The 15089-nt window shown below is 34.8% G+C and overlaps 2 protein-coding genes across 2 annotated transcripts; both read right to left on the reverse strand.

Moving 5' to 3' along the window:
- Positions 1 to 3237: 3237 nt before the first annotated feature.
- On the reverse strand, positions 3238 to 5204 carry LOC104212886 (protein DSS1 HOMOLOG ON CHROMOSOME V-like). Its single transcript, XM_009762253.2, has 3 exons — positions 5042 to 5204; positions 4754 to 4856; positions 3238 to 3596 (listed from the first exon to the last, which is right to left on the reverse strand). Exons 2-3 carry the CDS (start codon positions 4845 to 4847, stop codon positions 3466 to 3468), a joined length of 225 nt encoding a protein of 74 aa, XP_009760555.1. The 5' UTR covers positions 4848 to 4856; positions 5042 to 5204; the 3' UTR covers positions 3238 to 3465.
- Positions 5205 to 8078: 2874 nt separating this feature from the next.
- LOC104212885 (uncharacterized) lies at positions 8079 to 12221 on the reverse strand. The gene is made up of 4 exons (XM_009762252.2): positions 11747 to 12221; positions 11577 to 11657; positions 8817 to 8956; positions 8079 to 8720 (listed from the first exon to the last, which is right to left on the reverse strand). The coding sequence occupies exons 1-4, from the start codon at positions 12059 to 12061 to the stop codon at positions 8474 to 8476; spliced, it is 783 nt and encodes a 260-aa protein (XP_009760554.1). The 5' UTR covers positions 12062 to 12221; the 3' UTR covers positions 8079 to 8473.
- Between the last annotated feature and the right edge of the window lie 2868 nt (positions 12222 to 15089).

Below are 15089 nucleotides of genomic sequence, written 5' to 3' on the forward strand. Positions count from 1 at the left end.
AATCATATTATTTAATAGAATTTGAATCAAAAAGATTAGATCCAATTGGACAAAACTTATTCAGTTTGGTGATCACATATTTATGTATAATTGTTTTTTAAACTGAACTGAATTAATTCAAAAAGGACTGAACCTAACCGAACCAAACCAAATTGATCCAAAACGAATAGAACCGACTGAATGTACACCCTAATTAGATCTAGATTTTTATACAGTTAGATTTATAGTGAAAAGGGTTAATCAAAGTCAATATCAATATTCAAATAGCAGATCTAGTATTTTTATAAAGAATATTAGATGTGTGTTGTTAGATAAGAATATCTTATAACAATAATGGAGCAATAATGACTTAAGAACATGAAAGATAGCAGTAAATGCTATTTAAGTAATAAATGGAACAAGGTTCACCCGACAAGGGTGAGATTTTCAATTGAGCTTTCTGATGGATGATGATAAACAATTGAATATTCTGATTCTTCTTGGATCAGGAGAGAAGGATAGAGGAAAATAAGTATAAAGGTAAAACTTGTATATATTCAATAAACAAAGAATCTTCATAGAGAATGTCAATGATGTTCTTTACAAAATGTTCGATCCCCTTTGAACTACATCTCTTCTTATTTATAAAGCTGAATACATACGGAGACATTTAAAGTTGGCATGATTTTTCATTTAGACACTTTAACTGAGTCTATTACCTATTGGACGCTCAAACTATTTGTGAAGTGTTCCGATTGAACACAAAAAATTGAGTCCCAGGAAATAATAAGCGTGTGAAACTCACGTAGCTGACATGGCAATGTAATTAATGAGAGAAAGCCTTCACCTTTCCCTGCTAATATCTTCCACATCATTTCTACAACCACCTTGGCCCGCCACCTCTGCCTGCCATACCTGCTTCCCTCTTCAACCACCATAAAAATTACAGTATCAACCATCACCATATGAAAATCACAATTTTCTTTTTGAAATTTGAACTAATAAGTTACCAAAAGAGTACTCTATTAATCACACTTATAAAGAACACAAACTCAATCACCAAACTTGTGCTTTGAATCTTCTTGTCGGGATTAGGATGAGGAATCAATAACACCGAGAAAGTCCAAACCCCCCCCTCCCCCGCCCCAAATCCCATTTCACTGCTTGAATCCTAAAAAGCTTGTGCATTTGTTGGGTTGATCTCAAATATTTTTTTGGTGAAGACAACGAAGGCAGATTTGGGTCTCTTAACACATGAAGAAGAAAATGATTACAGCTGATCCAAAAATTTTCCGGTAAAACTCTATTTTCTCCTACAAGAATTTTGGCTTTGAAGAAGAAAATGACTGTGAGAATGGAGAAGAAGAGGGGGGTCGTTGGTTTTTTGGAGAGGATGAGGCCGCCGGTTTCTCTCGCCAGATTCCGGCAGTGAAGAGATGGGGACTGCCTTAGATCTGTTTTGTTTTTTAGAGAGAAGAAGAAGGAAATAAAAAAGAAAAAAAATCTATTTTTTGGGGGTCTTCACGTGCCTATATTGGGTGAAACTCACTTTATGTGCCAACTCAGCAAGAAATGCTTAATTGGAATAAGTTTCGGATAGTATAAGTGTTCAATAGGAACATCCTTGAGTTTAGGTGTCTAAATGAAATATCGTGCCAACTTTAAGTGTCTCTGTATGTATTCAGCCTATTTATAAAGGTACATGTGCCACAAAACTCTAGATAGTACAACAGAAAGAAATATTCACTAGAATATTTTCTTAGAGAATCTAAATCCTTAAACTAGTTGTTATTGTGTACTGAGGACAGATGCTTGTCCTCGTACTCGTCTTTTGTCAAGCCATCTCGTCCTTGACGATGATTTGCCTTCTTCACATGACCTCGACCTTTTGGAGTCGGGTCAAACACATCATAACATCGATACATCACAACCTTCGAAGGCTTTATGCCCATTGTCAAATGTATGGCATGAAGTTTTTGGCCTATACATGTCTCTTATCAGTATTATTTATTAGACAGCCACCCAATTCTTGAACGGCAACAATGGTTGAACATGTTTGAGCAAATTCACCTTTTTATAGGCCTTTCTGAAGAAGAAAGAGAGGTATATATAGTGTTCAATGAGAAAATTAGGCTGATCCTTGCCTCCAAGTTTCCCTCACAATTAAGTGATGTAGCTCTTTTTGTTGTTGTTAATGTTGTTTCACTTATTTATTTATCTTTTTCGCACCTTAAGTACCCATAACTTATATTATTGTCATATTATGTGCAACCGATTTATTTTGACTAAAATTGCAGTCTTTTGATCTAAAACTTTTTATGTTTAACCACTGGTGTAGGGCTACTTCGTTGGGCGAAGCCTTCTGTTCTATGACTACCTTAAATGATGTTCTTTGAAGCTCTAGCCTCCAGCTTTGTACTCCTTTCAGGAGAATAAGATCCTCTTTCCCAGCGTTACTTTGAAATCCAAACTGAGTTGAGATTCCCTATACTGAGAGAGGCAAAGTTATACGTTTACTTTGATTAGTCAATTATTCAGTCTTGACTGCTTCATTCTCTTCGTTTTTAAATTTAATCCCGAAGCCTTTGTACCATATTTATGTACTACATATATCAACAATATATAGGAATAATGCTTTGCTCATTTTAGGAGTTAACGGATTAATGCCGCTGCACACTTCACATTATACTCTTCAATGCCTGATTACTTGGTTTACAAGAGGATAGGTGCCGTGGAAAGACTGTTTGCTCCGCATCTAAGATACATGTTGGCGCTTCTTCTGTGTTTCTCTTAGACGTCGCCTCCCAAAGGAAAGAAAAGGGAAGCAAAGAAAAGAAAGCTTTTCCCTTGGGAACACTCTCATTTCCCTTGTTCCTACCCTCTTGCATCCAGTCCTTTTCACATCTACCCATCAGCCAAATGATATTTTGTGATTAACAAGTGTTATTTCCATCAAGGATCACATGAGCAAGGAATTCAGGTAAATTGCCACATATATGATATATCATATCTAATGAAAGGAGAACGTGCAGGGTGATATTTGAACTATGGGGCAACAGTACTCACCTATTTGTGACAGGTATGAGATGTTGACACTAGCACTTCCAATACAATTTCTGGTTTTCTTCACTCTTTCATAGCAAACGCTATTACCCTGCAATCGACTTTCTATCATAGGCCTTTAAAAGGGGGGGGGAAGGACAAGTCTATACCAAAAATACACTTCACATTGCAGCAAAAACCAAAAACACTAGCATGGAAACATAAGGCCCATCTCAACTTTTCTCAGCTCAAACTATGTTCATAGAGAACTGCATTACAAACCAGTTAGAGCATCCAAATTTATCAACACAAACGCTTAAAGGTGAAAGCTGAGATTCATTGCATCCAGTGAAGCAAGACTACTACATAATGGGAAACATCTGAACAGAACAGAAACTCTGTGGTCCATTCTTAAAAAAGAGAAACAATCCTTTCAGACTTGGTTCATTTCTTCTCCGTGTTGCTTTCCAATTCCCTTTTGAGCTGAAGAGAGAAGTCATCATTGACATCATCATCATCCCAATCATCTTCCCATTGCTGGGTAACTTCTTTCCCTTCCTCTTTCGCCTCCCACTCTGATAAAGAGAATAATACCAGATGCTAATGAAGAGACAAAGTGGAAAAAGAAATAGAAAATGAAAGGTAAAGTGTAAGTAGAGACAGACTGAACAACAGATTTTCCAAATACATAAAAGAAGATTTAAAAAGAAAAAAAAAAGGAGAAAATTTTATGTTTTTAGAGAAGAAAGCCTAAGATGGCTTAATTCTGCTCCAAAATTGAGAGGACTGATGCAAAATTTCAATACAAAGGTCATTTGGACCCAAGTGTGAGAATCAGACACAATCCATTTTGACATGTGTACAGGTCAATTCTACCAGAGAAAAGGGTCTGGGTAACACTAAATATCGAAGTTGCTTGGAACTGAATATGAGTATCAAACACAACCCCTATTTGACATGTATGGGTCAATTCTACCATATGAGAATGGTCAGTGTAACCTAGTCAAATGACAGGCAGTCACAAAAAGTTAAATTTTGTCAATGGCAGATCGTTCAGAAGCATGAATGGAAGTGGAAGAGCAAATAACTTCAGGAAAGTGGTGCAAATTATTTGACGTTCACCCTTCCGGCTTCAATTATTGATATAACTTTCTTGCATGAGCTTTTCTCAACATAGTTGTCCAACCAATAAGTCCTACAAACACTGACAGTTGAAGGCCACTAGACATCCCCCCCCCCCCCCAAAACAAAAAAAAGGAAAAAAGGGGTAAGGGGTGAAGGAGCTAAAAATGAGCACGCAAACAACTGATATCAAACTAATTAGTATCATTATAGGGCCCAATTCTTGTTCTCATTTAGCCTAAATATCTAGCTCCTCTAAATACCTACAGACAATAAGTCAGATTCCTAAGATAGTTGGGGTCAGCACTGAGCAATGACCACAATAGTTTTTATTAGGGCCCACGGTTTGAGCTGGATAACAAGCCCGCCCCTCTACCCTATTCCACTTAAATTGTTCGCAACCGTGAGATGCACCTGACCACACATCACGTGCTATACCGCTTATAAGAGTTTCATGAGGCCATTATGTGATTCTCAAATCAGACACTAAAAAACACACATAAGATGCAAGAATAGAAAAGAATTAATGATGATAACCCTCAAATTTAAAAACGAAGATAATCAGCAAGAGAAAGATGAAATAGCCTAACAATAATGAGTGTTAACTAACCTTGATCAATTTCGAACTCTTCAAATTCGTCATCATCCTCGAACAGATCCATTTTCACGTCTTCAGTTGCTGGCTTTGGTTGTTCCGTTGTCATTGCTATTTACTAACAAAAAGGATAAATTTACATTAGTAACATTAACAGATAGCTACAAGAAAGAAAAGTAAGTTTTTTATAACAATAAACAAAAATCCAGATGGTAAACCCTAACTGCCGATAATGGAAAATAGGACTGCATATACTTAATCGAAGTGGAAATTGAAAATTAAACAAAAAAAAATCAAACTTACAAAGATTTGGTGAATATTGACGAGCTATAATTTTGGTACTGCCACTAATTTTGTAATGAGTTGTTGAAACTGGTTTTTTTTCAGCGTGGAAGGAGGCCCTATATATCAACACCCGCGAGGATTTCTTGGGGATGCGGCATCTGTTGAAACGACGTCGCTCCGCTCTGCGAAATTTGGAATTTGCTCCTGCCATCTGCCAATATAGTAGTATTGGATTTTGGAATTTTCCTGCCAATATAGTAGTATTGGATTTTGGAATTTTCCTGCCAATATAGTGTTGGATTTTGGAATTTTTTTTAAAAAAAAAATACTTGCACTCAAGCTATAGTCTTTAGTAGGGGTGGTAAAACTAACTCAAACACATTTGATCCCCGAACTCATTCAAGTTTTAATGAGTTTGAATTAGAACGATCTTTTGAAAAGAGAAAATTGCCTTCAATAACCCTTCAAAATTTTAATAGCCCGTATTTTTTTCCACTTACACGAAATAGCCTTTCAGCCCAAAAATATTACATCTAATAGCCCGAAATGTCTATTTTGTATATTTTTTGTATAGTGATAATCTATTTTCTATATTATTTGTATAGACAGTCTATTTTGTATAGTGACAATCTATTTTGTATATATTTTATATAGTGACAGTCTATTTAGTATATTTTTTGTATAGTCAGTTTATTTTGTATTTTTTTGTATAGTGACAGTCTATTGTATATAAATTGTATAGTGACAGTCTATTTAGTATATTTTTTGTATAGTGACAGTCTATTTAGTATATTTTTTTTATAATGACAGTCTATTTTGTATAGTGACAATCTATTGTATATATTTTGTATAGTGATAGTATATTGTATATAAATTGTGCAGTGACAGTCTATTTTGTATATTTTTTGTACAGTGACAGTCTATTTTGTATATTTTTTATATAGTGACAATCTATTTTGTACCCCTACCTTATAAAGAAAGAGAGGTTGTTAAATCCAAATTTTACATGACGTTTAGCATCTAATTATTATCAATTGAGATGTATTTTAAATTTTTATTTAAATTTATCACTTAACTAGATAAATTTTTAGAGGGGGTTTGAATTGGCTTATTTTAAGTGCTTATTGGCTCTTAAGCTTTCTTCTAGTTTTGTAGTGTTTGATAATGATAAAAAGTACTTAAAATACTCACTTTTAGGCATGAAAAGTATAAAAATAAGCAAAAAGCCAAAAGTTAGGTATTACCAATTTATGATTTAGTTTTTAACTTATAAGCTACTTTTTAAAAGCCAATCCAAACACCCTCCTCTTCTAACTATAGCAATTTAATTGAAAAAAGGAAAGAAAAAAACTAACTGCACCAACACAAGTTTCCCGTTCTCCGCACGCATGATACCTAACCTAACCCCTCTTGTGTGCATTGAGATCTCTAATGTGCATTAAGTTTGTTTCTTTCAGGACCGTTAAATCAAAATGAGGATAGGTTAACCATTAAAGACATTTGGGATAATAAGGGTTGGGATTTAGAAAAAATATCTTTTAACCTCCCTCAAATAGTCATAAACAATATTACTGCTTTAAATTCAAAACGCCAAGTCAATCACCCAAACAATCTTATTTGGAATCTTAACCCTAGTGGTATATTCTCAACTGCCTCTTGCTATAACCTAGTCGATGAGTAAACACCCCATACATTGACCTTTAAGTGGGTCTGGGAACTAAACTATCCTAACAAAATCAAGTTTTTCATTTGGAAGCTCTACCATAAAAGACTTTCAATAAGAGGCTACCTTGCTAAAATTGGTATCAATATAAATCAGACCTGCCCAATATGTAAGGATAACACTGAATCTATATACCATATCTTCAGGGAATGTAACATAGCTCAGGCTTTCTGGCAAACCCTAAGAGTGACAATTACCAATAAGGGGCAGATTAATAATTGGTTGGAGTTATTACGGGATACAACCCCTAATAAAACTTATAATTATGTAACTTGGAAAGATACACTACCATTTGCTCTTTGGGCCATTTGGAACAACAGAAGCCAAAACAACCACAACAATACCAACTCTCACATTAATGTTAAAACGGTTATTGATCAAACACTAGAATACACTCTTCTCACATGCACGATCAATACTTATAATAAAATCATAAAGGTTGATGTAAAATGGCAGCCGCCACCAAAAGGTTGGTTTAAGGTTAATATCGATGGTGCATTCAAAAGCAACTACCTGGAAGGGGGTATCAGTGGAGTTGTTCGTGACTACAAAGGGAAATGGCAAACAGGATTCTACAAGAAAATTCAAGCAACATCACCAAAATAAACAGAACTCCAAGCTTTTCGGCATGCACTTCAACTAATTATTAGGGAACACACATTCCCAGTTGAAGTAGAAACTGATGCCACAGAGGTCATACGTTTCCTTCACGAAGATTACACAACTTATAATAACTTAATTTTATGAATGCAGATGGTTAATGGAAGAGGCATCCAGGCAGGGGACAATCACATTGAAGCATAGCTTCCGCGAAGGGAATATGGTGGCTCATCTTTTGGCAAAAGCAGCACTAATGCAACGTAGCTACAATAAATTATGTACTGTTGTTTTGTCACCTAAATTTGTTGTAGATGTATATGACAAATATCAAGTTGGATATATATATGCCAGAAACTGTTCTAGAGACCAATGTGGTCGTATGGCTGCTTTAGGAAATGATAGTGCCTTACAAGGCATAATATTAGCTTATGATGGCATTGTACTAATGACAATGTTAACGGGCATTAGCCCTACCTGTGTTTTAATATAAGTACCTTTTTCCTGCTACAAAAAAAAAGTTTGTTTCTTTCTTTTTGTTCACCTTTTTTTCCCTTGTGACAAACATTTAATAGGGTTTGAATATCATGCTAGTTTCTTTTGGAAAGCCAATTTGCCTTTTGCTGTTAAAACTTGTACGGGAAAGTTAATCACCAATTCTAAATGGAGCAAAAATGCCATCTTGAAAAGAAGAGCAAATGGACAAAGTTGCAACTCAACAACTTCAAGAGGAGCTGAATCATGTAACATCTCTTAAGTTCTTTATTTCCATGCACAATGAAAGGTGTAAATATGAGCTATAAATTATTTGATCGACAAAACCTGAAACACTACAAAGCTTGACCCATGTTTCTTGGTATATTTTACTGAGACCTACCATACAGTTTGACTTACCACCCCAGGAAGAAAGAATGTAGCTCCAAAATCACAATCTCTACACTTTTGACTTTGTGGAGCCAGGAAACAATGTAATTTTATGCCTAGCTGTTGCCAAGAACTTAAAGATTAAGAGATGCTCCAAAGAAACGGCGAACATTGACTAGTTCAGCTCCTCTACAAAATGGTGCTAACGGCTTCACTCACTATTGGTCTTGAGATTTCTGTCACTAGTCATTATGATTCTTGTTTAGTCAAAGGGGCAAAAGTTCTTGCGGATCTCTTGAGTTCATGGACATAATGCACAGCCAATGAGGGAGGAAAAAATATATTCCCAAAAACACAAGGACTCCAAGATCAGCCTCTTCACCTACTGCTGGTCGACGAGGACGAACCAAGTATATTTGGGTTGCACACCATAAGCAATATAAGGTAGCAATTACCAAGATCAGCTTGACAGAATTGATAACTCGTAACTTGAGCAGTTTCAGCGGCTTCACTCTGCAAAATAATTACGTCCCAAAGATGACATGTTAATGACAGACCAAGAAACTGGAGACAAAACAAAATCTCATTGAATAATCCATCAGCAAACACCTGTTGATGTAAATAAAGTCGGCGATCAAGCAGGTACATAAAATAGCAATCACAACAACAGCATCTGGATTGATCGGTGCACGGCCTTCCCACCAACCTGTGCTCAATACCCAAGTGTACATAGTAGACTTCCCATTTTCCTGTTACAAGAGGAATAAGGAATTAAGCAAAAAGGGCTATTGCTGAATTCAGGTGGTAGAGAGAGCGTTTGCACTAAAAGCAAAGAAAAGACTCAATTTCTTGGAAACACCATGAAAACAGGTGATTCTGAGATCACTATGACGTTTTTTAGAGAGCCTTACCAATTAAGCCCCACGAACTATAACATGGAAGGAGGTGACTGCACTACTTAAAATAACAATCCGTGCTTCCAAATAGTAATAAAGTTTCCTCCTTTGTCTATGATAGTACATACAATTTCCAATTGCCACCTCCCTTTTTTCATATAAGGGTAGATTCCGGACCAGCTTAATCATACCTCAACAATTCCACCTGGTACTTACTAGTTACTACCTCCCACCAGCAAAAATATCAGGCTCTAATTACCACCTCCTTTTTTTAGGCCTTTGGAGGTTTTTCAATAGCCTCCCTTGAGGATTAACTTATTGATTTGATAAGATTCAGTACTACGTTTTTTTCCTTTCATCTATCAAATCACGAATAAAAAAAACATGTTTATAGGCAGATATAGTTATACTTTTTTTTACAAGTGAAGTTATGGTTATAAATGTAAGGTGTGTTTGATATGAAGGAAAATATTTTCTGGCTTTCCCATATTTGGTTGGCTTAAATGTTCTGGAAAATATTTTTCTCATGAACTCATTTTCCTCTTAATTGAACAAAAATGATTTTTCTATCAAGAGGAGGGAAAATATTTTTTAAAACTCTGAAAAACCCTAAAAAACACAAAAATGGTCCGCCCCCACCAACCTTTGCTCCTTCTTCTCCATCTCCATTTTACACAGCCATGGCTGCCCTCAAACCCCACCTCCCATGGCTGCGCATGGCTTCTTTCCACCTCCACCCATGGTGTTTGCCTGAATTATATATTTTTCAAAAAATTATTTTCTACTCACTAATTTTCCAAAAAATATTTTCCACTCACAGACCAAATATGGTTAAATAAGTGACAAAACTATTCCTTTTCCAGAAAACATTTCCAAGGAAAACGTTTTCCTCCATACCAAACACACTTATAGTCCGAATAACTCTCTTCTTTTCTAAGGCAAGGACGTTTCTCTGGAAATAATTGAACCTTTTTAAGCTTGTCCTGCATAATTCTGTTATTTCTTTTTTCTTTTCTTTTTTTGATTGTTTATAATTCTGTTATTTCTTTTGGGGGATGAAGGGGGAAGGATACAGGGCGCAACCAATTCCCCATGTATGGTCCCTATTTACCTCATCCTCTCCCACGCTCTGTCTTGAAGGTTTACAGATGTGAGGATAGTCATTTATATGCCTCCTCCAGTAGTACATAACCCAAGTAAAACTTGTAGAAGCTAATTAAAAAAGTTGGCTACAATATAACCATATCGCCAAACTATCTTTGCTACAACAAAATTCTCTTCAGAGACTCAAATCTTTTAGAGTAGATACAGATAGGTCTACTCTTTACTTTAACCACACAACAACAGACAACAGTACTCATACAATGTGGATTGACAAAGCCACTCCTTTAGCAAAAGTTATCAACCAGTTGGATAACCATATTCAAGATAGTACAAACAACAAAAAACATATCGTTAAACATATCTAGCAAAATTCTATTGTGTGACAAACTGTTCAACAATCAACGAGTATACAATTATCAGAACCACGTCTTTCATTTCCCTACTTCGCACCTATTCCAAACTTCCTAAAAAGATAAATAGCTGATGTTCATGTCTGCTTAGAAATTCCTTGATTCTTTTTCCATGGAAAGCGAGTCAGTAGAAATAGCAAATCTATTCTGAACCCAAGTTTTTTAGGAGATATTCTAAAGTTATTTGCTGCTCAATAGTACCTAATGGCCTTTTTGCTAGGCGCATCGCTCAAAATGCTATCCTTATGGATTATAATTTTAGGAAGGAATATATCATAAGTTTGTTGGTGCTTCATGTGCAGGTCTAAAGAGGTAGAGAACTCATCTATTAAGTCACTGCCGTAAAGCTTCTGTATGCTGGTGATTCATTTTGTCTCATTTTAAAGTTCAACGGGTTGCTCCAGCAGAAGTTATTTGGATAGTAAAAATATTCATCTTAGGAGAGATAGGAGAAAGAGCTGGCATATAGCACCTTTCCATGTGCTTTGATCAATCTTGAGGGAAAGAAATCGCCAAACTTTTGATAGTGTGGCAAATGCTAGTTGGAGTAAAGGATAAATTTTTCTATGTATACATGCCTGGCTTGATTTACTGGAGGCTTTGAACCTCAACTATTAGTTAATTCCTTTCTAAGCAATCTCCTTGCCCCCATTTAGCTCAGTAAAATTGACTGATCAAAATTAAAAGAAACGAAATTTCTCTTTTATGAAGCTGCTAGGACCTTGTGGACTCTAAATTAAACAAGGACCAGAGCCAAACTTTTCGCAGGCACGTTCAGAACGCTAGCTGTGCTAGACCTTTAATGCAATTCTATACTACATTGCGATTCAATAACACAAACAGCTACATATCTCTCAAAAACACTATACTACTCTATATTACACCAAAGTTTTCATAAAAGGACCAGAATAAAATTATAGTAGCTCACAAAAACATGAACATATATAAGCAAAAGTTACCTCAAACAGATGGTCCAAGAAAAAATGTGACAAAGAGCCTGCAGCCACCAGGAATAAGCACTGTTTCCTCGTTAGCGCCACCTATTGCAGAAAAAAAAACATAATTTAGGGGCAATTCTATCAAAATTAAACAACAAAGAAATAGAGAAGCAGAAAGTTGAAGGGCTGACCCCAGAAGCGGAATCAAGCAAACCCTTCTTGAGGAGGAATTTGGAGGCAGTGCTGTAAAGCATGGACATGGGAATACCGAGAATAAGGATGTAATAAAAAGGGTCATGGATCCACGGCTCGATTGCATAACCCAAAGCACTGCCTAATCCAAGGGTGGAAGTTAGCCACTCAGAGAAAGATCCAATGTCCGGCCCAAAGAAAGCGTTGATTGAATAGGTGAGGCAGTGATGAGGACTGAACCGGCCATTAGATACACTCATCAGGCCTAAGCCAGACCCCAATGTGTACATCATGTGCGGTCCTGGACCTGGCATCTTTGTTCTTGTTAATTCTGTGCATACAGAGGGAGCTCACAGTGATGGATTTGTGCAACAAAAAGGATTTGATTTTAGAATCTTAATTGTTGAAAGAAAGGGTGATGGATGGATGATAGCTCCGAAGCACATCAAGGTTCTTTTCCAATTTATCCCTCGTGAAAAAGTCGTATTAGCTTCCCTACAGTATCGGAGTATTATACTATTATTACACTGCCTTCTGTCATAGTTTTGCTTTTGAAAAGTGCTAAATATATCCTCTAATGCGTGAAATAGAGATCGTTTGGATGGGCTTGTTTTAACTGCTTTTAAATCAAAATCGCTTTTAAGTCATTTTGTAGTGTTTGGATAAACTAAAAAAATGCTTTTAAGCACTTGTTTTTAGAGAAACTCTCATTTTATACCCATTAATTCTAAACTATTTACCCTTTAATGCCCAGACCCAAACTATTTACTACTCCTACCCATGGGGCCCAAACTATTTACCCGATAAAATGAAATAGAAGCAGAACAACACCGAATATGAATTGGGGAAGGAAGTCAGCACGAGAGGGTTAGCATAGCGTTCTGTTTTTTTTCATTTTGAAAATTCCCATTCTGTCTCGCTCTTTTTCATATATCCTTCTTTCTCGCCATTCTTACAATTTGAACCAAAAACCAATGTTGGATTCTTTTTTGGGTTGAATCAAAAACCATTTCATCCGCACTTACCAGGTAAATTGGGATTTATTGTACATAAATTCAAATCCACCGTTGAAGGACTTTGAAATTTGAAACTCATGACTTGGTTTGTTTGAGTTTTAAATTATTTTGATCCGATCCTATATGGGTTTGTTTGGAAATTTGATTGGAGGTTGTAGCTAAAGTTTTAATCAATTTGGTGGGGATTTTATAGTAGATTTTAGAAGTTTGGGTTGAAATATAGTTGAACAAGAGAAGAAGACGAATTTGTATTGTATACTCAAATAGTATACAAACATACCATTTTGGTATACAATTCATTCCAACTATATACCCTATTAGTATAGCTATATACTATATTGGTATCATATGCTAGTTGAATCATTTTTTGGTTGTATTAGCTGCATTTATTAGTACAATATTTGATTTTCTTTTAATAATAGTAATATAGATCAATATCTTGAAATACTTTATTATATTAATATGTGGTACACTATTTTTTTATTTTCCTCTTTATGCATGTGTGTTATGTAATAGTAGTATAGTCATATAGTTGCCGGGAATTAACCAATAAAAATGTATACCATGTTGGTATAGCTATATGCCATATTGATAACATATGGTAGTTTGCACATTTTTTTGGTTGTTTTGGCTGCATTTTTAAGTGAATTCTATTCTGAAATTATTTATATGAACGTGATTTGCAGTGCTGGAAAATTTTTGTGCTGATGGATATAGATTATGTGTATTATGTAATAGTTTTTATAAGTATAGGCAATTGTTGGAACGACCCATACAACTATATACCCTGTTAGTATATGGAATGAGCAAGTTGCTTTGCGAATATTAGCTTGCAATGCGAGCATGTAATTTTTTTCATACTTTTATTGTATCCTTTAATGTTTTGGTACAGTAGTATAGTCACAAATAGTTGTAGCAATATTCTAGAGCAATCATATACTCTGTTGGTATACATGTATACCATATTGGTATCATGTGGTACTAGAAGTCTTTCTTGCTACTTATATTTTTATTGTATTTTTCAATATTTTATTATCATTTCTATTCTAACTAGTACATATGGAGATTTAGTGGCCGTAGATTATATTGTCTTGCTCCATCACTGGTTGGTGTTACTGCTAATGGTAGAGTATGTACTAATATTTGTAGGGGAGGAGATCAAGGTTTGCATGACAATCACGTGGAATTAAAAAAGGAACAAGAAATAAAGAAAAAAATCAAAATAAAAAAAGTAAAGAAGGAGTGAAATTTGAGTGTGAAATAAGTTGTGGTAAAAATAACAATAATACGATTTGGGCAAAAATAAATGAATAAAAGAGAAGAAAAAAAGGAAGAAAATGAGAAAAAAGAAAAGGATAAAAGAAAAGAAAAAAAGAAAAAAAGAAAAGAAGCATAGAAATAAAAAAGAATTGGAGAATAAAGAAAAAATTACTCACAAAAACTACTATGGGTAGGAAATGTAATTAGTTTATGGGTAGAAAAACAAATGGGTAGACAAGTAAATAGTTTTGTTTTTGTGGGTAACTGTGTCAAAACCCCTTGTTTTTAAGCTAAAATGACAAAAATAAGCCAAAAGCAAAAAGTTAAAATTCCTAACTTATGACTTAAAAGCTATTTTGGCTTAAAAGTAACTTAAAATAAGTTCATCCAAACGGGCTCATAGTTTACCATTTTTTTAACTTTTATTCTAATTTTTATTCTTTTTAGAGAAATAACCAAATCCTAAAATTAATATTAATATACTTTCTACAAAATCAGTAATCGATTATAATTATTGAGAGTTACCGTGTTATTATTATTATTATTATTATTATTATTATTATTATTATTATTTTTATATTTGTATATGACTTTTTCAAAATATGTGATTATCATCATTCAACCGTAATATGAGATTATTATCGTTCAACAGAAATTATGGTATACAAATGTTTGATATACTAAGAATAATACCATTTAACATATTCAAACAATGTATTATATGATTCAACACTACTTATGATATACCAATGTATATAGTATATCAAGAATTGGGTATATTATTTAACATGCTCAAACAAAGAATACCACGATTCAACACTAAATATGGTATATCAAGAATATTAGGTATATCATTCAATATACTCAAACAAAGTATACCATGATTCAACTGTAAGCATGATATTCTACTTAGTGTAAAAAGAATATCATGAATACCATTTAAAATACCGATAATCATAGTATCGTGCTAAAATTGTAATTATGGTGTACCGGAAATAATTTCTCTGCCTTCTTAAAGGTAGGGGTAAGGACCGTGCACATCCTACCCTCCCCAGATCCCATTTGT

This window comes from Nicotiana sylvestris, chromosome 6 (assembly GCF_000393655.2).
Source record: "Nicotiana sylvestris chromosome 6, ASM39365v2, whole genome shotgun sequence".
NCBI classification, from domain to species: domain Eukaryota; kingdom Viridiplantae; phylum Streptophyta; class Magnoliopsida; order Solanales; family Solanaceae; genus Nicotiana; species Nicotiana sylvestris.

Excerpts from the sequence above, each read along its gene's own strand:
- LOC104212886 (XM_009762253.2), bottom strand. The coding sequence starts at position 4,847 with ATGACAACGGAACAACCAAAGCCAGCAACTGAAGACGTGAAAATGGAT. Across the intron at positions 3,597-4,753 it reads AGAGTTCGAAATTGATCAAG|AGTGGGAGGCGAAAGAGGAA; the intron begins GTTAGTTAACAC and ends TCTCTTTATCAG.
- LOC104212885 (XM_009762252.2), bottom strand. The coding sequence starts at position 12,061 with ATGCCAGGTCCAGGACCGCACATGATGTACACATTGGGGTCTGGCTTA. Across the intron at positions 11,658-11,746 it reads TGCTTGATTCCGCTTCTGGG|GTGGCGCTAACGAGGAAACA; the intron begins GTCAGCCCTTCA and ends TTTCTGCAATAG. Across the intron at positions 8,721-8,816 it reads GACTTTATTTACATCAACAG|AGTGAAGCCGCTGAAACTGC; the intron begins GTGTTTGCTGAT and ends ATTATTTTGCAG.